The 26,847-nt window shown below is 40.2% G+C and overlaps 1 protein-coding gene across 2 annotated transcripts in view; it reads left to right on the top strand.

The window, feature by feature from the left end:
- The window catches only part of AK8 (adenylate kinase 8), a 73,876-nt gene extending 47,136 nt beyond the window's left edge, over positions 1 to 26,740 (top strand). For both annotated transcript variants that reach the window (XM_030001025.2, XM_030001024.2), the window contains 2 exons: positions 23,465 to 23,545; positions 26,147 to 26,740. In XM_030001025.2, coding sequence (XP_029856885.1) covers positions 23,465 to 23,545; positions 26,147 to 26,393 — 328 coding nt within the window. In that variant the 3' untranslated portion in view covers positions 26,394 to 26,740. The remainder of the gene's footprint in view (positions 1 to 23,464; positions 23,546 to 26,146) is intronic.
- The last annotated feature ends 107 nt before the right edge of the window (positions 26,741 to 26,847 follow it).

Here is a 26,847-nt window from a genome sequence, read left to right as displayed (position 1 = left end):
TTTGAAAACAAACAAAATGGGCTATAAAGTTTGTTAAAATGTAATAATAAAAAAACTCATACAGCATCAGCCACTGCAGCCGAAGAACTGCCCAGGAACAAAAAGGAAAATAATTCATTTTCCACTGAAAAAGTAAGGTACAGGGTTTTCTTTAAATTAGAATTTGCAGTAGAGCAAAGCCTTGCTTACAGACTGGTACAGGAAAACCTGCCCGTATCAGACAAAACCTGTCTACCAAAGAACTGCTCTTCCTGTACTCAGAGAAGACATGTATTGCTTTCTATGTTCCTCCCTATGAAGCAGTTACTGCTTAAGTGGACAGGATCCTAATCGTATTGAACTGTGGCAGCCTTTAGGGCAAATAAGAAGCTGAATCTATTAGTGGTCTCTCAGCTATCTAGTAAAAGAACACCATTAACCACTTAGTGCCTACGGTAAGTGGGAATCCAAATACAATTACAGGGTAGCATCTGAAGCTCAGAACTGCTAACGCAAAGGACTGAATTCAGTTCTTCATCCAAATGAATGTAGATAGGTATTTTAGCTTTTTTTATTGTTAATGCTTGAGCAACAATAAGAAATATATAGTATAGCCATGGATAGTTCTAATATACTGAAACCTCTATTTAATACCTACCAAACTATTTCTTATCCCTTTCTGCTCTCTCCCAAACTTACAGTTAAAATAAGATTCAGCAGCAACAGTGTCATCTGTTATATATCTCTTGTCATTAGCTTCAGCTGGTTCATGACCAGCTGTCTGCTGGTTCTAGGCCAGTTTAAGGCAATCAGCAGTTTAAGGATTACCTGAGCCAGGGGTCATCTGGACAACTGTCTAATAGCCCATTTTCCTTGACTTTATACTCTCTTTTTCAACACTGTACTTTTGGCCTCCACCAAATCATGTGGAAAGGAGTTTCACTTTTTCACTGGGTGTCATATGAAAATACTTCACAATTTTTTTCCAGGTTCCTTTCTTCTATTGAGAAACAGTTATAAGCATTCCCTGTTCATGTCCCCTAACACTCCTGATTTTATAAGCCTCTTGTGTATGCCTGTTCAGTCATCTCTTTCCCAGTCAAAGAACCATGGTCTGTTTATCCTTTCCTTTACTAGAAGTCATTTCACTCTTCTGATCATCCTGTCTCTCCCTGTTCTCTACCTTCTCTAGTCATTCTAGCTGTTTCTTTGCTGAGATGGGACAACCAGAACTGCATTCAGTTTTGAGGGTAGCACTGTGTACTAGATGTATATATATTAGCATAAACATTTTTTATTTTGATCTTAACTCCATTACTCATAATTGCTGGTATTCTGTTTGATGTTATTGTGATAGATTTTGGAAGAATGTCTTATGTGTGTAGACTATGGTAACTATACAGTGTCTCTTTCATTGAAAATATCCTGAAAAATCACCAACTGTCACAAATCTCAACTGAGTATGTACAAACTCAGCAAGGAGCCTAAAGACCCTTTAACTCAAGATCTCTGTACTTAAAATTGTAGCCAGGTTTGCATTGAGAGTTCTCCTCAAGCCATAAAGCAAGCCCTTCCATCTGTGCCAATGCGCTCTGCTACTAAGTGCGTCCTGGGATTCCCAGTTCCTTTGTTCCATCATTTCCTTTGGTTTTTTTTCCATCTGATCTGAATCCATGGTCAATTATTTTACATTTCAGTATTGATTAATTATATTACAGTAGTATGTACAAACAATACAAGTAGGCAGACAAAGCTGGGCAGGGGAGGGATGAACTTGAGGACTGACCTAACAATACATATATAATACATTTCAAATACCCATTTTTCCAATATTAAAGTTTTTTCTTTCCCAGTAGAGAAAATAAACAGCACTAGCTCCTCCAGTGCAAGTTTTCCAGCAGTGTTTTATTTGGTCTTCAAAATGATGTGGCTGTATCCCCGATTAAGTCATCTTTTTAAGTAATATATTTAAAGCTTCTTTTTCATCACACTACTAAGAACCTGTATTCAAACAGTTTAGGATAATGAATTTCCTAATTTCTAGGGTAGAATCTGTGAATATGTTGAAAAGGGAAAAATCAGAATGGAAAAAAAGATGATTTTTTTTTTTTTTTAAACTATTTGGTCTTTACATGGGGCTTTCATATTTCTGCAGCTGATCCCAATGTGGATTAGGGATAATAAACAGCCTATTAATGGAGGCCTGAACTAGGAAATGGAGTTTGAATCAGCAGCAAAATTCAATGGCTGGCAAAGGTTAATAACTCCATTACTATCAGCTCTATTTTTTAGCCGTTTGAAGAGCTAGGTGTTAGCCTTATCTTACTCCTCATTAATTGAGCTAATAGAACCCCAGTGACCCTACCATGCTGCCATTATCTGAGAGTTTACCAGACATGGACTGGAATACTTATCATTGAATATGTAGTCCTCAGATTCATTTCTATATCAGAGATATTTTTGTTAAAGATTGGCTGTCTTCAGGTTTCTTTTTGTCTTTTCATTTCCTTGCTGCCTTCTGTAACAGCTACATATTTGGAAATTAAATGTAAATGACTTAATTAAAATCCTATCAAGGAACAAGCTAAGTCCCAAAATAGTTGCATCAAGGAAACATAATAGTGATTGAATTATTCAAACATAGAAAAATCTTACAGGGCATTTTTAAAACTTTGGCCTAATTTAAATGATGGATATTGTGTATTTATAATAGATGTGGTTTTAATTGACGGTGTAAAAAAATCTGATGAGTAACAAAGAAGAAATATTATAATTATATCTTCTTATTTTCTCATTTTCAAGGGAAAAAAAAAAACCAGAAAAATGATGTGGTTATCAAGGTACTAAATCAGTACAATAAAATTTGCCTGCACCAGGGAGACAAACAGTAGGAAAAGTCCAAGTGACCTGTGCAGGATTTGGCTTAATTTATAAAGCAAGTAGTAAAAATAATAGACAGACCAATTCTCTGTTTCAATCATTCTCATTTTTTGTCTCTTCTGATTAGAAAGCAGCTCGCTCTTACCAGAGCCATTATATGGTTGCTGGTTTACTGACTGTTGTCTTCACTAATGCTAATTGGTTTCCTCTTTATTATCACTTTACGTACGAGTGCTCCCATCTCAGCTAGTCTCTTCCTCCTCCTTCACATGTTCAGAGTCAAACAGACTGACTGGTTCAGTAAAAACTAAGGGGCAAGACAGTGGGAGCTAAAGGGGCAGGATCTTCTTGAGGTCAATGGTATGCTTATGAAGTAGAAACATATTTTGGAAAGTGTGTTTTAGGTGACGAGTTCTTATTTTTCTTCCCCACTCCAGTGGAAGTACTCACCCTCTTAGCTATGCTGACTATACATCAAGTACATGCATAGCCATGCTCCGAGGGAGCAGAACACCCTGGCCAAATGATAAAAATTACAAGTTTTTTTCCCAGCCAAAATCCATTATAGATTGTGCTTACTGGGCAAAATCAACAAATCTTCCTCTCACCTACTTCACTGAGTGAGTGGGATCAGTTTAATCCACAGTTGCTACCCCTGTAGCTTTTTCCAAGCTGCAATAATTCAGTCATTGTGTTATCTCCTGATGCAAGTGTTTTGAGACTTAGCCTGTTCATTGACAAGATTTTAATTAAGTCATTTACCTTTGTTTCCTCTATTGCAAGAGGCATTGCTGAGCACTCCATAATGGGCAAGATATATCAGTGAAGCTCCCATTACCTTATATGTAACAGCTGTGCATAAAAAGGTGTACATTGCTCTGGCGTGAAGGCTCTGTTAAGCAGTCATGTCCATGGGCTACTTAATAGTGACAACTAATTCTCCACATGTAGTGCAAAAGCTGCACACACAGAGTCTTTTGCCCTACCCAAAACTGATGGAAGCAGCTCCTAACATTTTTCTGAGGTTTGACCATTGGTGGGGAATCCTTATTCTCCATTCTCCCTCTCTTCCTTAGTAGGTTGTGCTCTCTCTTCCCTTATAACACTAGTCTGAATAGAAGCTATTGCTATTAAGTAATACAATAGATAGAAAATTGCATGAGACAATAAAAAGATTGTCACTTCTGCTGTACATTCTGCCTGACTTATATTGGTACCGTAAGAGCCTTTCTATCCTGGGGAAAGGCATTAGTTAATATGCATCTTGAGCCAACAACAGCAAAACATCAAATGCAGTTTTAAAATCCTTCTATGGGCTTTCTGTGGGATGCTGCATTTGCTGTCACAAGCTTATTCTGCTCCAACAAGAATAGGAGGTATATTTGGCTTCAGTTGTGGGAGGCAGGTATTATTTTTAGAAGTTACCTCATACAAGCTCCTTTTGATGGCTGGAGTTTGTTTGGTGAAATCCTGGATACAGCAATTAAGGAGATCTCTGATCTCAGCAAGCTTCCTAAGTCTCCAGGCAGAGAAAGAAGAAAAGCTTCTACTTCTAAGTCAGTATTTTTATTTTTATTTTTTAAGGACCCAAAACCGCATGCACAATCCTTTCATTCTTTTTGCTGCTGAAAGGAGGGATATCTTTCTGCAGTAGCTATCTCTCACAAATGAGGAGACATTAGGAAACCTGAAGACCTTCTATCCTGATTGCCCTTATGTTGAAACCATTTTTCTCAGAAGATGCCACCAGTATCAAGTATTGCCTTTCTGGACTCAATACCTAAGTGGAAAGGGAGAGAGAAAACTCTGTAAAAGCAGCAGAGTCTGGGCTACTTTTCATGTCTTTGGCAATGGTAGCACGTTTTAAACAGGGTAAACCAAACCAGCAACATCTCTGCTTTCTCCACATGGGAACAGATACAGTCAAAGTGTGAGACCACTGGGCTTAATGTTAATGCTTTCAGTGCTTCTTCACAAAGTGCCATGAAGTATCCATGCTTTCGAGGCAGAGCTCCTAGCTCCTCCTTTGGCTGCCAAAATTAGATGCCTGTGTAGCAGCAGCAATTTGAACAAGGTGACTTTGAGTAGGTGACATGGGGTTGTATTTGAATCTTAAAGAATCAAAGAACTTTGAATGATGTCAAATTCAACATTACAGGTAGCTTTCTGTTTGAATACTTGCCTCTGCAGTTTGGAAGGAGCTAGCTAAATCAGGCAACGTTTCAGAAAGAATCAAGATCCAAGAAGGCCTGATTTGGTCGGCTACACAAGAGTCCTGTGCCCTTACATGCTCTCAGTCACTTGAGAGCAAAGGACTGGCTTGCGTCCCTACAAACAAAAACTGTTTACTATGGGGTATTAGTATTTGAGATTGTCTCTAGTTCCTAGAAGAAACTGAAGATTTTTACTGAACCTAGTAGCCAAGTTCTCACATGTTTGCGTTTAAAGCTTTCCAATATTACTCAGGAAGCTGAGATGAGGGTTGTCCTGTGGTCAGCACTGGGAACTTGCACATTTCTGTCTTGTCAGGGGAAAATACGTTGTTCTGAGAGGAGATCTGAGAACTGCCTGAAAGAAGAACCAGGCTTTTAAAATCCTTATTCACAATGACAACTTCATGGTACTAATCTCTGCAAATCAACAAAGGTTGTTCAGGGCATTCACCTAAGACACAACTTTTGCTTAAGGAATGAAATGAAACAGGTATGGTGTTTCCATGTGTTGCCATTTAAATAGTAGTCAAGTCATCTAACCTGTGTTTTTCCCCTCTGCACTCTCTCTGCTTACATTTTTATTCACACATTTCGGTCACCAAAGGGCATCCCTGAGAGCTCACTGAACTCACAGACCTGGATTCCCTCAGGTCTCCCAGTTTGCTCTCCGTTCATCTTGCTCTCTGTGACTGATGTTCTGGGTTGGGATCCAGCAGTATTCAAGGTGCTGTTTTGAGTGCTGTAGCATTGAACCTGAGGGGCCATCCTGCAGCTCTTCTCTGAGGCTGTTTGGTGTAGAGTCACTTTTAACTAACAATTTTGCCAAGATGGTTATGTAGGAAAAGATGTAACTGCACACAATCATGCACCATCAGTGCATTTTGTGGAACATAACAGTGATCTCAGAAGGGTATATATTACCCTGTGCTTTGTCAATTCTGAATATTTCTTCATGGGCTAAAGCAGTCATTTTCAAAATTTTACCTTAATTTCCTCAGTAGTTCACACACAAATAAGAACCATGTACATGCAAGTCTGATTTTGCAGGATTTAGGAGCTTTTTATAAGGAAGATACTGGTTTCAGGATCTAACTGGAACCAGAAAAACTTTAGAAAAATAACTGAGGGAGGGAAAACTTTAAATATAATGGTGTGGCAGCATTTTAATTTGTGTTGGATAAGAGAACACATATAGATAAAACTGATTAGAGTTTTGCATGTGTGAGAACTGTGGATGAAGACACTTTGTGTCTGAGAAAGCACGATAGGAAAAGGAGGGCTATCCAGTGTTGTCAGGCATCTCACATTGTGTTGATCTCTTACCATTTACTTCAGCAGTGTGGTAGCAAAAGTTGGCTGAATATTATTCTGAGTAAATGTAGAAAGGTCACCCTTACATCTGTACAGGATAAAACTGAGTTTATGAAAGGCTGTTACTGCATTTGCTGTCTGATATTGAGAGCACAGGGGCAGTAGTTTTGGAGGAACTACATTACAAATGTACATTACCTTTGAACTCCATGATTACTAGAATTCAGGAATTCTGGAGTAAAAACTTCGCACAAGATTGTGCCAGCTGTGCTCTGATTTAGTAGTCTCTTTGGATCTGAGACTAATCCCAGAGTAAGCCATTACTCAGAGCTAGTATGGTTGGCAAAATTGGCCCATACTGAAAACCACAGGCAGAATAGGCATTACGCTTCTTTTACTTAGATTCTGCAAGCTGAAGATCTGGGAAGACAAGTGCATCAGTCTGTAGCAAATATAATACGGCTTGGGTGATTAAAACTGTCAAGTAATATTGCATATTGAATGGAGACTAGTTTGTCATTGCCATGAGGATTAGAAAGTGTAATCTTCATTAAAACATCAGTGGATTTACTGCTGTTTGCCTTGGAACAAGATATTTGCTCAGAATTTTCTAGTAAGTAAATTTAGCAAGTGCAGGGCAATTTAAGAGAGCGAAGCTGAATGCTGTCATAGCTTATTCTGCAGGAAAGATGTAGGAATGATCCCTTATGTCTGACAGATGCACTGGATCTAATTCTATTGGCCTGGATCACCTGCAGTCACATAAATGTATTAATCACCATCACTTAAATTGACTTCCTTTGGCTCAGGTGTAACTGGTCACCCAGTGTTTTTGTGCTGCGTAAGGATCATATTTTCTGTCCCTAAATACATTATGTTTACAAAATTCAGTATTACAGAACCCTGTCCTTTGTAAGGCTTGAAATACATTTTGAGTAAGGCTTTTATCCGTCCCGCAGAGGCTTCTAAATGTTATCCTTTTCTAACATGTGCTGTATTTCTGAGCTCCGTAAGACCACTATCATGCTTTTCAGATGATAAAAATTACTTTTTAAAAAATTGTAGTCTAATATTGTTCTGATATGAATGCTGATTGATATCCCACTGATAAGCACTGAGTGAATGATCCAGAGGACAGTCTGTTCTTTTGATATGACTGACCAAAGATCAAGGTAGAGCAGGTTAAAAAATAATTGTTTCATTTAACCTTCTAGTACATGCTGCTACTCTCGTGAACATAATTTAAGCTGATTTTCAGGCCAAGTATATAGGAAGAGTTCCTCCTCTCATACTTGCAGTGCAGTCAGAGGATTTGTATTGGCCGTGAATGTGCTCCAAAGTTAAAGAAAACAGAAACAAAGAAATCACATGGTTTCTCAGCCCCTTGAGTCCTGTGGGCCCTTCAGATTGACATATATTTTTCTTAGCAGTGTTTGCAGTAAAACACTGAACTGTCAAAGCTAAGTGGTGGGTATGGTGAACTTGCCATATTTTTGTAAAGTTTACTTTTTCCTTTTAAAAGTACGGTTTCCTTACAGAATTCTGACTCCATTGTACATTTCTAACCTCCATGGATGAGACTGCATAAAATTAACTGGCATAGGAGCAAGTCCTTAGCTTCCATTCCACCATTCAAAATATAATCTCAACTTGAAAACTTGCTGCCATTTTTCTGTTAAAAATGTTGCTGCCAGTCCATTATACCGAATCCAGGTTTTTATTAACTTTCTGTTAATAAATAGCTGAAATGCATTTTGTTCAGTGTTTATTAAAGAATTCCTTGTATTCCAATTCTGTAATTCTTACAGTAAGTAGCTGTTACACAGAAAAATCATCCCATAAAACACAGCAAAACCAATGATGGCAGGAGAGAAGCTTGGACATAATGACACGGGAGAACTAGGAACAGATTAATTTCTTAATGTCTCTTCTGTGTCCTTCTTTGGCTGTGTATTTGCATTGCAAACATAGGAAGTTCAATCGGTACAGCTTCCAAATTGCGCTGTCTGCAAAATCTTGGGAGTAGCTTTCTCTGATTTATTAAGCATCATGTTGTTTTACTGCTAAGTGTAGGAGAGCTCCATATTCAGGCTGAATATTTGGGTTTAGTTCCTACCTTGTAGCAAATTTCTCCAGTGGTTCCTAAGTTTCTCATCATGCTTCCTTCCCCCCACCCCTACCTGACCCTGCTATAGATCTCAACTGTTGTTTTACCTTGTTGATGTTTTGTCTATATTTGCTTTAACCAGATGCCCCTCTTTGCATGCAGCACTGGGACTCATCCCCTCTCTCCTATCAACAATAATTAGCCTTGTAAGACTAATGGAAGAAATCGTGTCTAATTACCCTGTTGAAGGCCCAATTATGTTATTAACATTTGTGGGCTATAAGCTAATGATGAGGAGAGCCTCTCATTTGCATAGCATTAAGTTAATTGAGCTGGAAGCTATGGGGTGGATAGCAGTGATGATAGCAGGATTCTGTTACCGAATGGATAATGATGACCGGAGCAGGACGATTCACCTGACAGGTTTATTAATTAACGGCTATCTGATTACCTAAAAGAAATGGCAAGTGGCAGTCCTTCTGAAAGAAGCTGCAGTATTTTTTTAATGAAAGATGTTATGTCACTGCTGATATTCTGGGGTGATTTATGGTAATGGCAGTGTAAGCTTTTTACTGGAAGCCTACACAAAAACCTGTTCTGGGTTCCTCCTTGCCCTTGCAAAAATGTGCTGCAAAGGTCTGATATTTCTAAATATGCCTAATTCTTACATAGTGCATGAAGTAGGGCTGTGCCGGTGAGTTTGTGTGATTGTATGAACAGTATATTTTGAAAAATCCTTAATTGTTACATAATCTGGGAGTTTTGCCCTTGGAAGAAATGGAGGATTTGATTTTGTGAAAGGGTTTTTTTTCATTATGGTGTTAGACAGGATTCTATGTTGTATTAGTGAGAAAATAACTATAAACATTCAGCTTTTCACATTTTTCCGGTATGTACAAACTGTGAGTGAAGGTGAGTGCCCTTACCTTCAATTTATTTCTAGGTACAAACAGTTATGCAAAGTTGTTGGGCCTTTTAAAGAACAGGAATCTTTTTTCTTTAAAACAGTTCTAAGAATAAAAATCCATCTTTTTCTTTTTGATTAGATGTCAGGTTCTGTCTGGTTAATTCCAAACACATCGTAAAGACGGAGTCTTGTTTGAACTATAGTATCTTTTAGATGAAAAAAATCACTCTGTTTAAAAGCTGCCTGTGCAATCAATCCAAGGCTGAGTAACTTGCTACGCAGTTACTTGTCGTTAGAAACCCACACCTCAGATTCTGAATGTATCTGAATGTCAAATACAGCTTCCAGTCAGCAGATCTTTTTAGATTTTTTCAGCTACATTGAAGAGCCCATTATTAAATCATGTGCTCCAGACCTTACCCAGTGACTAAGCTACCCAGTTCATTGTGGAACAACCTTTGACCAGACTTGTCCCAGGAAAAAAGAGAACACTACAAGTTTTAACCTTTCAGAGAATGACTTTTTATCCATTTAGGTGGCCTGATGATTGGTGTTTCAATAGTAATAATGTGAAGAGTAGAGACCTATAGATAAAATACAATCACCATTATTTTGCTGTTGGAGAACTTAGATGCACAAAGTCTCTGCATTCTGTGACTGGCATTTGTTGGGTACAAAGGAGCCAAGAACATTGCCTTGATGTCATGTGGTAAAGAGGCCAAAATTTTAGTTTACTAGATACGTACAGACATTCACAAATCACCACAGGCACTTTTGGTCAAAAGGACAAGAGAAGAAAAATGAAAAATCAAAGATGAAGGAAGTAATCTGGGAGAATACCTCCTGGAGCTGGCTAACAGTCTGCTCTGTTCACTGGTTATGACTCGCAGCTGCCAGCAAGAATAGAGAGTCCAATCAGTTACCACCGAATTGAGGGCAAATTACTCTGGGTAGCTGTGGACACCTGTGTGACGTGGAGCAAGTGAGGGAGAAGCATTTGTGTAACATTTACAAGGAGCATCTTCCGTCTCCTTCCAGGACACGATGGTGCAGAGCCTAATGGCCGTAGTTGTATAGAAATTACCTAAAAAGGTTGTTCAGGAAACCTAACGCAATGAATAAGTGCCTTTGCTGGAATTTAAACCCGACATCTTCCTGGTCCTCATTAGCTTTCTGTAATCACTAACCCACACAGTCAGTGTTGGATAGAAATATCTTTACTGTATAAATTAGTTTTTCTGTAAGGTGTTCTGTAGTTCACTACAGTGCCTTGCTGTATAAAATAGACAAACACAGCATCGAGCCAAGATCTGATAGATCAGGAATTATGTATTTAATTCAGAGTTCTGTATAGAGTGCTCATAAAAGCTTGATCATGATAGAGGGGCCAATAAACATTTGGGAACATAAATATTTCTGTAGGAAATGGCTTTGTGAAACATTTAGTTGTTGAGTAATAAGAAGAACAGAGAAATCAGAAGAGTAGAAATCTCTAGGTACTAATCTGATGGGTTATATACGCTGCAATGATAATAATGTTGAGCGAAAATTTTTATGGGACCAGTAGCAACAAATACATTGAGTCCTGCACTTTTTACTAATGTCTTCATCTTCTTGTGCTTGCCCCACTTGCTATCTCTGCTGCTCCAAAATTCAGCTTTAAACCTAGAAAAGCAGCGGATGAGACCTCAGGGTGCTGAGCTACTCCTCTGTTTGGACACAAGGGTGCAAGTCCTCTGAATTTGCATGAGCTGAGTGTTTTGAGCAGGCAGGGCAAAGCCTTGGGGTTTCAGGCCGTGATCAGATGTTCGCTAGAGGAGTGGATCAAAATTTACAGAAGGCCAGGCAGCATTTGTTGTCAGGGATGAACTGCAAAGGAAAATGTAACTATGTGAGGATTTCAGGGGAAATGATGCTTTTTCTTTGTCTTTTGTTTTTCTGGAACATCCATTACTTGAGTATTTAGGCGTCAGTCCAGCCAGACAGCACAAGGAAATATATTTTAGAAAAGCAGACATCAAAAAGTATTTTAAATGGCCAAATTGTAGAACAAGACATTCTGGCAACACAGCTGGTGCTCTTGTCAGTCTGTAGGCTAGAAAATACGAAGAGAACCTGTAAGAAAAATAAAAACAACCTAGGAATAGCTAATCAGGTTAGAAGTGATGTTTTGGCTGCAAGGATTTTGCGGGCTGTAGAGAAAAATAGAATAAGATTAGAAAATGTTTGTCCATCCTGTATGACAGATGTGGGAGAAGATGTAATCATTTGTTACTTCTCTGTTCCTCTGAAAACAGCAGTAGCAATGAGCTGGCAGGCACAGTGAAATGCAGTTAGCAAAAGTAATGGAAGTTGAAAGTTTGACCTTTTGTGATGGAAATTTGATATGAAAAAAGGGTCTTTTGATAATTTCTCTATCCAATCAGATATGGGAGATGTCTTGATCCTGTTTCCTCATTTGCATGCTGACTGATCTCATTTGAAAACCCAATCATTCAGAAATATTGGGACGTCAACAGAAATGTTACAAGCAAGGAGCTGTTTTATCTGAAAGGTCTGCAGGATGTCATCTCTTGTTTTTCACTCCAGTGGCCTGATCTCTTCTTCATGATTCCATGTTTTTATTGGCAGGATAAGTTGAACATATTGAAATGCAAATAGCCCTTTCCACACTGAACCAAAATACAGGAGGTTTTTTTGGTATGATTGATTGTATCCAGGGCACTTCAAAAGCAACAAAGAAAATATTTGCTGCAGTGCCTCTGATTTCTTTGCATTGCCAAGTTCTGATGTTTCCTGTTAGCAGTCGTTGGCAGAAAGTGCTTCCTGGGCCTGTGTCTCACCTCTGCTTTTTCCCCATATAAGGCCCACATTGATGCAGCTCACTGTTTCAGGGACCAGCGCATGAAGTCATTTAGTTAGCCTACATGGGGACACACACACACACAGTTTGTTGTTATCCCGGGTGCTTTGTGTCATAAATGTATTTAATGGATTTTACCAAATCGCAGATGTGTTTAATCCAGAAGTGGTATAATTGAAAGCCTACCAAGATCGCATGTTGGCTTTCAACTGTGCGTATAACTGTCCAGATGATTATCTGGCTAGTCAGATTTCAGATCCTAGGCACTGCCCACTTAGGTGAGTTTAGGATCAACTTTATCTCCCAGTCAATTTAACCTTTCTATTTTCTAGAACAGGCAATCCAATTCCCATTTTACTCAACCACACAGTGGGTTAATGGCAAGTTTTCCTGCTGTGTAACTGGTGTCATTATCCCTTATTTCGGAGACTACCTATTAAACTAATGTCTTAAGCCAAAGTTTTGCATTACTTAACCCAAGGTTGGCTAGGGACAAACTAACAATATATAGTAGTTCTGAATAAAGGAAATTATTTAAAATAATTCTTTTTTTGGCATACTACCTTTTTAACATCAGGGTCAAGCTATATGAGAAATCTTTTTTCTTTAGTATCGCAAGATTTTTTTTCCCACCTGTTCCTCTACCTGGACAACCCCTAGCCTGCTACTCTGAGAACTGTCATGGGAATGGGACGTTCAGCTCCTTCTTTCTGGGGCTTCTTAGGTTTGCTCTGCGCTTTAGAAAAAAGTAAATATTCACTGAATATAAGTGTCTTGCTGCCCCAGTGAATATCTGCATTGGACTGCAAAGATATTCTGCTTTTCTGGTTTGATGTAACTCTTTATACAAAACAGAACAATTCCAACAGGAGAGCAGAGATGGATTTTCTTAGTTTAATGTTGTGGCGCTTGCCTGGGAGATGGTTCATAACTGGAATGTCAAAGTGAAGCTGGCATGTTTTGAAGAGTTATCCTGAGCACCAGCTGTTGGCTGCCCCTATCTAACAAAACCTTTCTTAAAACTGGTGTGGTTTTGCACAGAGTTTTGCTTCTGACAGACAAGGACACCCTCTTGTCTCTCTGGAGTGGGCAGATTTGGAGAGGGATTTCATGCTCTGCGCTGTAGGGTGGAGCACATGAGGAGGAGAGGCACGTACCAGGGCATCAGTGAGGGCACTCTGCAGAGACTGCTTTCCAAAGCCCAATCCTGGAGGGAATGGGTGCGAGGAAAGGCATGGACCAGATTATAAGCTTTACATAATAGGATATCTTGAAAGTAATTTAGTTGGTGTTTGTACAACACTTGGAAATGTAAAGCTCTAAATTAAACAGGTGGTCGAGATTTACCACGGTGTTCCTCAGGTGGGTGACAATATACCTGATTGAGGATGCATAGAGGTTTGCAGTCTTCATCACTGAGCTACAGAAATAGCATATTTACCCAGGTTCTTCTTTATTCAATAGATTTCAGGGTCTAACCACAAGTTAGTGCACATGTTTGTGATATTTATCCGATAGTACCTAATTTCTTCAGCAACACATGTACTTCTGTATATGGGTTGGGGATTTCATTGCTGAAGAATGTGCCTGTTTTTGACTGAGGACAGGAGTAACTTGACTGATAGGCCTCTTCAAATCAAGAGAATCCGTTTCATCAAATCCTGTGGCCTGTCAGCTGGGGGGAAGTGCTTTGTAAAACAGCAGAAATGGTAAATTCCCCCATTCCTTGTGTAATAAACTGAAGTTGTTGGTCTGACTAGCTAGCACGACTCAGCAGCTCTCTGGATTAGACACTGAGCATTCTCCCAGATGGGAAATCAACCTCCTTCATCTCTCATGTATTTTCAAATATCGAACCATGTAAGTTAAAATACGATGTATTGTTCTTGATAACCGCAGCGATCTGGCTCCTCCCTGCTGGATTTTTTAAAATATACTTCCCTCTCCCCCTTCTTCTTTTGCTCCTCAGTATTAAAAAAAAAAATGCAGTTTAGTGTACCAATATTTTCTCTGCAGTGAAGTCAGCATAGAATATTAGTGTCCAAAAAGTTGTAAAACAAAAGACTATCATATGTTGCACCTTTTAATCATGTAATTGCTGAGTGACATTTAACTCTGAGGCTTTAAGTTACTCCTTTGTCAGCCAGCCTTCTCCTTCTGCCCTGCTCATTCCTCCCTCCTCCCAAAGCAACCTGCTTTTGCAGAGTAGTGCTTTAACTACACTGAAGTTTGGCTGAGCTTCTACATATTACAGCAGCAACACGAAAGCAAACAATTGAAGTATTTGAGAACAATGAAATATGTATGGCTATCTGTGACAGCCCTATAAAGCAGAGCAATTAGCCGCGTAATCCGAGAAAGCCAAAGCGACCGGCAGCCCACGGTTCCCTATTAGTTAAATGCTTTTTGTACGTCCTCATCCCATCAAATCAACTAACACTTCCTTTAATTGGTTCATGAATTATACAGCTTGGCTGCATTATAATTTAATCACCAGTAAACATTCCTGGGGCCCGCTGTAAAGTGTATAGCGCTCATTAATTCCTTAATTTCAGCAGATGGAAGGGGAGATCGGATGAATGGTGGCAGTACAGAGCGCCTTGGGCAATGGAAGAAGGAAAAAAAGGTGGGGGGCCGTTTAGGTTTTTTAAGGGCTGTCAGAAACTCAATCTGTGAGCTGTCAGCAGCTTGGACCCGTTTCCCCCCGCCTCCCCCTGCCTTCACCCCACCTACTGCTGCAAGTGACTGACGGATTCATATGGAGGCTTGTCAACCCGTCTTTAAACATCAAGCCAGCGGGTAAACCAAGCCCAATGTAAATTAATTCTTGTCTTACGGGCCCCCCTTTCTCTGTCCCCATGAATATTTCATGGCGGGCAGCATAAATATTAATTCTAATAGCTCTGCACAGTGGTTATTATTTCTGTTTTATGACAAATATTCATAAAATATTCAGGACCCTTTTTTAGAACATTTACACACTTGATTGTGAAATTTTCCAGCTTCCTGGGGACACAGTAAACATATTGGGGTTCTCTTGATGGACTTTTTTCTCTCTTAATTAATACTACGCCACATTAATATTTAATCAGATTTAGTTTTCTTTTCCCCAGAAGTGAACCCTATTACATTTGAGGATTTATTTGACAGTATTTAAACAGGGAATTTTTATTCCCTATTATGAAATTGGTTTCCTTTGACACATATATAAAATGACACATTATAATCCATTCTTTTATTCCCTCCCCTTGCCCCCAAATCATACACTTTTTTGGTGTCAGTTCTTTTATTTACTTTATTTTACATACCAAATATCCTACCAACAACAAAAGTTAGTGTTTAAATGATGGGGGTGGGGGGAGTTTAATGTAGCATTTTATAGGAACACTTAAGATTAAACATCATTTACTATGAATTTGATTCCATTTATTTAATAAGGAAGAAGACTATGGGTTTTCTTGTTAGGAGCTGGAGGTGCTAGAGAAAAGCTGCAGACAGGTAGCAAAGGCATCAATTCTGATATGAGTTTGCTAGTGCTTAACCCTGGAGTTCTTGCTCCACTCAAGATTTGATTTCCAGAATCTAATTATTGCAGGGGAAGGTTGCAAGCATCTAAGGAAACATGACTGCATTTGGGGAAGCGGGTTTAGGTTCCTGACCTCGGGCCTCTGGGGCCGCCGAGGCTTTCGATTATCTGAGACTGAGTTTGATTAACCTTGAGGATAGTGGAAATCATGCCAGCCACATTACTCTAAAGCAGTGCTGGCTGCCATCTTATTCTGTGATTCATAAAGCACCGCTGGAATGAACTCCAGGGGGAATGCAAAGATGCTAGAATAACAGCTGAGAGTAAGAAGGAGGCAAAGAATAAAAATGAGGGGAGAAATGTAAAGTAGTTTTGAATGGAGGTACTAATGCATCCAAGCCACTTATTACATATGGGAAGAGTTAATATTGCCTTTTCAAAAGAAGCTTTAAAAATGCATTGAAGCCCCTAGTATGAAAACATTTGCTCTGTATATGTGTGCCTTTCGCTGTGCTTATGTAACGTTTACACAGCCGGTAGCTCTTCAGACCACTGTCGCGTGGAATGGCTCTCGCTGCCAAAAGGCCTGGGGTTCTTTGCTGGTGTAAATCTGCGTGATGCCAGTGGAGCTACTTTGCTTTATCCCAGCTCAAGATCCAGCCCATTGTTCTGTAAAACAGACAGACAGTGCTACCTGGCAGGGCTGCGCCTGTTCCCCCTGCGTAAGCTGGTGTGGCACCCGCTGAGATGCTGCTGAGATACCAGGCTGGTGGGGTGGGATGCGGGAGGGACCCTGCCACCTCGACTGTCTCGGCTGTTGGAGGCTGAGCGCATCTAACTGGTGGGTGGAAAACATCTAACAAGAGTCATTACTCTGCACTGCTGGTGAAGGGAAGGAACATCTGCAGCTACGAAGGATGTTGTTCATCTCGCTCCCCTGGCCAGAAGCCATGTCCTGGGAATAGTGGCCCACTTAGCTGCCTTTTGTAGTTATTCGACAGAAATGCATCCATTTGAAAAGAAAGATCCAGTGTCTGGAAATAGCTTGTCATCATATGAATCATTATAGGAGCTCGATGAGCAAAACACTGGTGCCAATTAACCTGTGTTTTAGTGTTAATGCAATGAATTTTCCCTTATGGTCAAAACCTAGAGGGTGAAATTACTTCCCAAAATAGAATCGAGCATCTTTCATCGGAAGATATCACAGAATTTGAAAGACATCAGTGAATAAAACCTCCCAACAGCTCCTTCCATAAATAAGAGATAAAGATCATTTCATCCATTGCAGAGACACACAGAAGCAGTATTTAGGGTAGATAGTAAACTAAGATCCATGTCCAGTCAGTAGTGCAGCTTCAGAAGATCCTCTGTAGTCTGGTTACCTGCGGGCAAAATACCTGGTTTATAGCTGCATTGAGAGAAACCTGAACAAGACTGGGGAAAAGGTAGAAGGGATATATGTAACCGGTTTAATTTTTAAGAGGGGATTTGGGCATGCAGAGTGGAATTATGGAAATATAATGTGCTCGGGATCCTGTGGCTGGGCCTCTAGTTCTTGAGAACAGGCTTAGCCAATGTTTCAGGTTCAAGGTATCCTTATACTACAGGAAAGGGAGCATTCTTTAGGGGAACTGATTGATCCAAGTCAGGTATCTCTAGCTAGAAAGTCAATAAAGACAAGATGACTTGGCTTTAGCTGGCATTAGTCACTTGGATTCAAATCTGAACTTCCATGTACATGTCAGCTTGAACCACTAACTTGATTTGCCGTATTATTGTGATAATTCAATGGTGCTACCTAAGAAAAAGACCTTTTTCAATGCAGATTTTTCTTGTATGTTGGCCAAGCCTGCCATCTCACTCCTGTCTGGCTTGTGGTCCCTGTGCGATCCAGAAGTTTGTACAGTTTTATGCATTTTTGGAAACTTTTAAAACAAAAAAAGTGGTCAATTTTAACAACGGGTCTTACAGTTTAGGCAAATTCAGGATAGTTGCTAGAGATGGTACTTGTTTCTCTGCCAGTTCAGTCACTCCATAATGCCCCCCAGGGCTTTTCCATCCTTTTGCGAGAACTGTGTTATTTCCTTCTCCGCCTGCTTTGGCTGTTTTATGAACCAAAGGGAGGAGCTTGCATTTGTGCCAGTGATCACATAAGGATTTTACCTGGGGTAGCCTTTTAGAGAGCTACTGCATCCATACACTTCAACAGCCTCATCTCTTTTTCAGCTTTATAACTCAATTACAAAAATTGTAGCCATTGCATTGCCAGAACTAAGTCCTCCAGGAGAGTTATTTTCCATGGGGAATTGTGCCATAGCATCAGATAACACTGTATTGATATCGCTATATTGAGTAAGATGTACTGTGCCTTATGAAAGGCTCAATTTTCTAACCTTGAATTTGACATTTTCTATTTGTCTGCCTGGAAAAGAGGGTAACTTTGTGTCCCTTTCTCTCTTTCCTCTCCTTCCTCTCTCTTTCTTCCGCTCTCTCACTCTTGCTCTCTCTTTCCCATTCTCTTTTGCTGATTTAGCTGGGATTCCATCAAAGTTCTGCCAGCAAAGTTTGCTGTAACTTTGAGATCACACAGGCATCTGATCTTCACGTTCTTTTTTTTTTAAAGCAGACTGATGTGGTACGTTGTAAACTGCCAGGAGCACTTGCTAATTTAGTAGTTAATGACAGTCACAAAGAGTGTTTTTCTTGCCCCTGGAGAGGTTTTAGACACAGCTGGGGTAGATTTGCCACTATCAATTATGCACAATTTTAAACAAGAATTGGCCAGCAGGGGCCTCTTTTTTTTGCAGAGTGCAGAGCGTGAAGAATGGGAATATGGCAGCTGGTACCTGCCTACGAGGGAGAAGATATATAGGAGTCAAGAAAATAAGGGAAAGATTAATAGCTTACTATTTTTAAAGTTGCAGTTTCAACTCAAAAGTTTAAATGCTACATTAAAAGTGGCCCAGTGTTGTCTGGTGTTGTATCTTCTTTTTAATTCAAGCATCCTAACTTTATTGCAAGGCTTGATCTGGCCCTGGTATAGCCACAAGCAAGTCAGTAGTGTCTGTTTTTAGAAGCCAGCTAGGGAGTCAGGATTCTGTCTCAGATATCATGTTGCATTGTCTTTTCACCCTTAAATGAAAACAAGGTATGTATTCAATTAGATTTAATGGTATAGGTCAAGTTTCACAGACAGTAATTTTACAAGAAGGGCTTGGCTTTGGGCTCCCCTCCACCAATGTCAATCCAGAGCAACTCCAGGTAATGGGAAATGCCAAGGATGAGAATCTGACATAAGTAAATAGCTCAGGTCTAGAACAGTCAACATCTGGATCCGTCTAGGTCAGCCTCATAAAACAGCTATGTTTAAATTACAGGACCAAAACTGGTGGAAGGCCGTGGCTTACAGGCAGAGCTTTAGTTTTCTTGAGATGTGAAGGCAGCTGGCAAGGCAGTGGAGCCATCCTGGAAGAGTGACTGTCAGTACAGAGGAGGAGTGTGCCTTAATCCATAGCTCAGTGATACCAGAATTCAGGCACACAGCACTTGCTTGTCTTAGGGCAACACTCGTAATTTTTCCATTATAGGTGCTTTAAGTCGGTGACATTATATCCACAAAACAGGAAAACCATCACCAAAAAAATTCTCCTGAGGACAACTGAGCACCGTCAATTGTTAATAACTTGGATTAACTAGGTTGGTTGCCATCTGGAACAAATGCAGTTCAGGATTAGATGAATGCTGTTCTGTAGGTCAAAAAACCTTTCTTCACCTATTGTATAGTTGTGACATATTTTCCCCAAAATGCTGTCTCACGATCAGATGCGAAACAAAACTTCTGCCACCCATACTTTTACATTCTCCTCTCTCCGTTTGCAAAGGGAAGCCATCAGGATGCCCTGGTGACCTCTAGGATCTTAGATGATGCTTTCTGAATAGTCAGAAGCCAGAAGCGATTGGAATACCCTTTTGGAATGCCAGATGGCTGGTAGGAAAACAATGTTATATTCCAGCTGTTAGAGGCCTTTTATATTTCATCATCATCCAAAGGCAACTAGTTCTCATTTGACTAGGTACACAGTGAAGGTGTCATCAACATTATTAATTTGTTGGAATTTAATCTCTCTAATGTATCTGAAAGCTGTAATAGATTAGATAAGTGATGTCAAGTACAGTGAGGAAGAGGCAGGATTCTGACACAAGGGGTTTTTTTTCCTTTTAACATTTGTGTTCACGGTTTTATTATCTGTGAAAGCTAGCTGACAGGACTGGACCTTCTCTCACATCCCTCTCCTGGGAGAGAGAACAAAGGAGAGAGGACAGAGCTTTGCTTACGAATCACTTGGCTTCAGTCCTGCATCTAGCAGCAATGTTGCCACTCAGTGGTAGTTAGGGGGACATTTGTCCTCAGAGACCTGGGCTGAGAGGCTCTACCGAGTTATACCCCACAGAGCACCAATTTGTACCTGGATGCCAATGATTTTTGGTTGCCACTAGGTAGATGCTGAGGCTGTGATGCAGGAGTGAGGATTCTTGGTGCATCTCTGCCCAGCCCTCCCCAGTGCACACCTCGTGTTGCTGCTGATTAACGTTATTCACCTGTTGCAGAGCTGAACTAACAGCTTGCCAACTCTGAAAGAGAAGCTGCGCTAGATGCTAATCTAGCAGTATAATGTAGTATACTTTGATATGAGGCTGTGTTTCCTCGCCTCCCTGTCTACCAATTCTGATGACATCTGTTTCATATTTCCCCTTGATAGAAGTTGTGAAACATTACAACATACAAAGCCTGGCTGATTCCTAAAGTGAGCTTTACAAAGGATGCATTTATGCGAAAAAAATTACACTTAATATGTGAAAGGGGCCAAGCTGTGCTTGAAGATGAATCCAGTAATTGTAAGGAGTTGTTCCAGTTACTGCTCTCAATGCTGGATCAAGGTTGTGGATGCAGCCCTCTATCTTATGAGGATTTCCAAGAGAAATCCAACAAACATGTTACCTGGATGGTTGGAGGGTCAAGTTATGTGATCAGAGTCATAGCAGCTGAGAGAGGGACACGGGCAAAATGTTGCTCAGAAATACCTTGAGGGGCTGAAGGAGATGTATCATATACCCAAGGCTAGCCCTTCACAGAGAGTGCATACATGTAAATAGGCTTTACTCATGTGAGTAAGCCTCCTGGGGCTGCATAATAGACTGTGTGTGGTATGTGTCTCCTTCAAAATGATAATAAAGCTTTCTAATTGGAAGTATTTTAAGTCTAGACAGTAGTTCTGTCAGTAGTTTTCCCCTTCATCTTTTTTTCCTGCTTCTGAACGATTTTAAACTGACAGCCCTGGGGAGTGTTGTTTTCTCTTATCTAAAGGAGATGTACGGTATGGCAGGGTAAGGCATCCCACCTTCCACGGGAAGGACTGTTGGATTAGGAGTCTGTGCTGTTGTATAGTATATTCTGTGTGTGCCGTTATACAATGCAAGTGGGGAAAAAGAATCTATACTAGTAGCAGGCATGTCTATAATCTCCCACATCTTCCCCCTACACTCTTCTTTAATGGTGACACCAGACTGGATAATAAGAAGCATCTTGTATAAAAAAGAAGGGAATCTCAGACAAGGCTTTCAGAGTTCATTTTGTTGGCAGCTTTTTAAGTGGAGTTTTTTAGGCTCTTCTGTTTCAAATACCATAATACTTTTTGAGTTAGTAACTATGAATTACGACAAGCTTTCTTGATATGCCAGGTTATAATCCTTTAGTGGTTTTGTTTATTTCAGAATATAATAGGAAGCTGTATCAATTATCATGACTGTATAAATGTTGTTCCTCTCTACTAGAATATTCATCTTGAGACATATCATCAGATGTTACCTGTTCTGACAATCACGGTTTTGTGCCATTGTTGGGCAACAGAAACAAAGAAAAACAAAATGTTAAGAGTGTAAGGGATAAAAGAGTGTTGAAACTGTTGTTCTTTTCCTGTCTTTGGAATCTCCGAGATCTTGAATGTTTTATTCCTGGCTGTTATTTTGTTACCACAGTGTGAATAGAAGTCATTATCTGTAAACATTTGAAAAGAGAGATGATTTTCATAACTTTAAATCCTACAAAGGATTCTAGTAATCTGCTATGTGCATGCCAAGGTAAAGCTCAGCCTTTCATCTGGTCTGATCCCACCCAGTCAGTGTAAAATGTTCCTTTGGTGAATGTCTAAAGCATACAGTATCTATTGTGAGAGGCAGACAAAAACGAAAATAGGAAGCCTGGCCTTGAAGGCAGCAGCAGGAGAAGGTGTATTATAAAGAAAGATGTATTTACAGCCTTCAGGCTGTGCTTGGTAAAAGTTTATTTTCATAAGTTTTCAAAGGAAGCCTTATTTTTTGTTTTGTTCTGAATTAATCATTGAATGTGATCTTTGTCCAGATCTGCTTTGGTCTCCAATAGCTGGGGGACAGGGGACTCACTCATTCTCAGCAGTTCATCGAGAATTTTCTGTTGAAGAGCTTTTGAACTAGAATATAAAATTAACAGGACCATTATAAGGAACCAAAATGCCAAGGAGGAGTCAATGGGAGATGGGTACAACAGTTTATATGCAACAGTGTAATGTGACTGGGGTCAATAGTGGTGTATATTGTTTTCTGGTTCTGCATCCTTGATTCAAATCAGGGCTTTTGTGTAACCTGTATGAAGCGAGTTGGCAAGTGCCACTCCATCCTCTGGTGAAAAGCTCTTCATAGCATGGAACCCACACCACTGGCACTGAGGGTCTGACTTTTTAAGATGCTGAGCAACTACGTCTTGTTCAGACTCAATGGGAATTGCAGATTTTCATCTTAAAATCAAGCATTAATATTTCCTCTTTAGCAGTCTCAACAGCAAGGCTGATTGTCGAGTGGGTTATGCTGTACTGAGCTGCCTTCTGTGCCCTGGTGCTGTTCTCTGCAGGTCAACGCTAACGGCAGGGACAGGGGATTGTCAGAATCACAATGCAGCACGTATTAAGTCTTAGTACTCATTCTGCTTTTAAGGATGCAGGACAGGAGTGGGAGACAGGAGGACTCACACTGTGGGGCTGTGTGGGGAGGCAAGGGCAAAACAAGTGGAAGTGGACTGAAACAGCAAGAGGAAAATGCCTTTCATGGGCACCAAGTTGTGCAGTACTGTTGTTAGGGAAGAATGCATAATACAGGCAGACGAGCTCTTTTTTGGTCCTTGACAGGAACGGTAGCAATTTTTTATTTACCTTTTGCAAAGTGTCATTGTGATTGTATTTGCTAGTTGGGTTGAGAAGCTGGGTCCAGAGGAAGTTCAGAGGTAACTGCTGGATTGCGAGCAAGCTATGACAGACTCTGAGGCAGGCTCCAGCTGCAATTCAGTCACTGGTGTCCACACTGTATTTTCCGTTAAGCCCTGTCCGTGCACACAGCACCACACATACCGTGTGTCAAAGAGCTTCTGCCTTGATGAGGTTGGAGACTAAACAAGATGTGAGGAGAAGAACCAGAGAAGAGAGGTCCTGTGCGTATGCTAACGTTTTCTGATGTTGCAGTTTTGAGTGGTACTGTCACTTCCACCTCTGTGTGTGCCGTTCGTTTGGGTAAGGATTAACTCATACTCTGAAGGTCACAAGTGATGTTCTCAGGATGTTAATGCACTTAATTGTTATGTTCTCCATAGGGTATTTTTCTTTAATCTCCCCTATGAATCCATCATGGAACGACTGTCTCAACGGAGGATTGATCCCGTCACTGGGGAAAGGTTAGCACTCATGTCTGATGTTTAACATTTTTCAAGACTGCCAGTGAGATGAAAGCGCCAGGTAGACTTCATAGAAATCTAAGGAAACTCAGGAATATTGTACTCTTGCTTAGGGACTCCTTAAAAGAAAAGTTAAAACTTTCATAGCTACTCAAGTACCAACTTACCTACCTGCTGCAGCAAGCTCCTGTTCTCAGAATAGGGCATTTGAAAATCTTGGAGCCTGAAATCTACAGCAGCAAGTAGCTCAGGTCTAACATTTTAATGGTCACTAAATTGGTTGGTAAAAGAACGCTGAGGGAAGATGTCTGAAACCTAGCCTAAATGCAGATGGTTTTCAGACATTCCCATGGGAATTTTGAAGGCTTCCCAGCCGGGGAAAATGGAAAACTTGCTGCGTTTTACTTCCCCCAGCTCCTGTGATGGTTCTGTCTGCTGTGAGATGTTAATATATTTCCTGCTCAGTAGAGCAAACTCATTTATGAGTCACGGAGTCACTGTAAGATTGGGTTCTCAAATGTGGCAGTTCATCTCACTGGCAGTCACATCACCTTGTTTCAGCAGTGACCTTCAGGTTTACTGTCTTATCCAGCCTTGTTTTTCAGGGAAAAAGTAACAATGAAATATCTTACTAAATACCTGCTGGAATTGGTGTGGATTTGCAACTTCACTTGTGCTCTGTTTTTACGATTCCTCACACTTAAATTTTAAACCACTATTTTACTTTTCTAATGGTTAAATGCATCCTATTGAATCAAAGGCAAATACTGAACCCTCAAAGATTAAGGCCATAAAAACTGGGTTTGTCCCAAAGTTGTACATGATTATTCAAATGTCTTACTCGAGGTGCAACATTAACTTGTGACAGCAACAGTGATTTGCTGTAACTGTTCTCTTTGTTTTAGTAATAATTGATGCAGTTGTTCAGAAGAAATTAACAGTATGAAGCAAATAATTCACACATCTTTGCGTTTCTTATCATTAGGATTAGCTTGTTCAGTATCTGCTCCAGTTAACACGCTTCCTTCTTCCAAACTCTGGGTTTTATTCCTTCCAAATTCATTGTGAATTGAATTGTTTTAGATGATGTATCTAATCCTTGGCATTATGTTAAACCTGCACTGCTGGCTACAGAGCAGTGAGGAGGGTGGCCTTCAGCTGTGCTCTTGTGGAATGAACTCTGTGTCCACATCATTGTACCAGCTGGAGCTGTAGTGCAGTTCTGTGCAGAGACACAGAGACTCTGCTTCTCTCCTCTGTTTTGCATTTATCCTAACAGTTTCAGAAAATTTGGCTGTGCAGGAAGAGGGATAAACTGGTTTTGTGTTGGGGCACAGGAGACATTTACTCAGAATTAGAATTACCGTGGCAGGAAATTTAAATACATGTTTGCAAAAGAGCTTTTAGCGATTGTTGGGAGCCTTTGGCAAAGCAGAAACATTGTCAGAATTCTTTTTGGTGTCAGCTGTCTGGGCAGGCTGAGCTGGACTGCAGCACTGCTACAGGACTCTGGTGATAAAAATCCTCTGTCTTGCTGAAGCCTGCTGACTAGTTGAGTGAACCTTGAGCTGTGAATTCAGGGAAGCCAAATTCTGGCATTTTGGAAGCTAGAAATAACCAAAGCCTACCTCAGAGTGAATTAACCTCTTTTTATCTTCAGCTACTATAAAAAGATGTTAGCAATTATATTCTACCTGGTATCTGCCCAGAAATAGAGACCGAGGTAGAGTATTTGTGTCTTCTTAACTTTTTCCAGTGTTCTTGAGCAATAACAGTATTAACCCTACTTGTAGTGGCTTATCAAGAGGAAGGATACCTACCTTTCAAGCTCAGCTTATGGTGATTTAGAGACTGTGTTGAGCAAGGGTTGTGCTTCTGCTACCCTTCTGCCATTTGCTGGAAGCGCTCAGCCACATGCCTGCTAATAGGAAATACTTTCAAAATTTAATATTGGTGATCCCAGCCCTGTTGCTGCACTTTTGAATCTTGGCAGGAAAGTCCCCAGTGTCTGAGAGCCATAAACACATTTTAAGTTACAGTTCCTTCAGCAATGCCTGGACACAGGGCTATGTTTGGGCTCACCGATTCAATGCAGAGAAAGCACTCAAAAGTTTCACAGTTTTTTCCTGACTAATGTCCAGAATCAGCATAACAGTAAACCACAGCAAAGAATTTTAACAGATGCTAAGGTTTAAGGTTAGGCTTTTTTAGATGCTTTTTTAAAAATAGAAATAAAAATTACAAGTAAAACATGCTACCTTGGGATTGGATCTGGAATAGGTCTTGAAATGCTTCTGAACCTGGAGCATTGGACATGTAATAGGGATTTCTCCACACGTCGTGTCACGTATATAAACAGTAGCAGCACTGTCTGCATCACCTCAAGAGAAACTCTTGGCTTTTGAGTATCCAGGATTCTTGAGAGCCGGAATGACAGATTACTTGCCGTGAAATTTCCAATCATTGTTTTAAAACCCTAACCTAGAGCAGAAAGAGGCACTTCCAAGGAACTGTGATAGGCAAAAACATGGAATATCTTAGAAAATGGCCGCTGTGTCCTCAACTTGAGCTGAAGCAGTGGCATTTGTATCTCATCTCCAGATACCACATGACATTCAGACCAGCACCGACACCAGAGATCCAAGTCCGTCTCAGGCAGAACCCCAGAGACAAGGAAGAAAATATTGAGAAGCGTGTGGAAACCTATTACAGGAATGTCAAGGAACTGGAGGATTTTTATGAAGATGCCATTTATGTCAATGCTGACCAAGACCCTCATGTTGTCTTTGAGTTTATAGAAAGCTGTATCATCAAGCCCCTTCCATGCAAAAAATTAAAAAGCTTATAATTAATAAGGATGATTTCTGGAACAGTTGATTTTAAACTTTTCCCTGTAATGTTTGCAGTCCGGTCACTGAAGTGGCAGGTTATCACAAGTGAAGAGGAAGTCAGCCAGCTGTGTTAAATTGAAGCTCACCAAGGCTGAGTGAAGTACAAAGAGTAACAAATTATGCTTTACGGGAAATTTTTTTGGCTTTTGTTTTGTGATTCAACGTATGAAACACTGTGGCTAGGGAAGTTCCTGTGTTTAATTCAAATATCTTTTTCTGATTCTGTGATTCAGTGAATAGTAGTTTTGTCTTAGCTATGTAATACCCATGAAGCCAATTATGAGTATTAAAGCTATTAGATGTGTTTTGTGTCTTAATTCACCCAGTGCTCCCCACCAAAACTACACAGGCACTACCTGTCTACCTCACTGTCCCACTCTGCTGCAAGCAAATACAAAAGCAAATAGAAAA

This window comes from Aquila chrysaetos, chromosome 24, assembly GCF_900496995.4.
Source record: "Aquila chrysaetos chrysaetos chromosome 24, bAquChr1.4, whole genome shotgun sequence".
Taxonomy (NCBI): domain Eukaryota; kingdom Metazoa; phylum Chordata; class Aves; order Accipitriformes; family Accipitridae; genus Aquila; species Aquila chrysaetos.
Note: the sequence above shows the minus strand (reverse complement) of the source record. Positions and strands in the feature narration are given on the sequence as shown.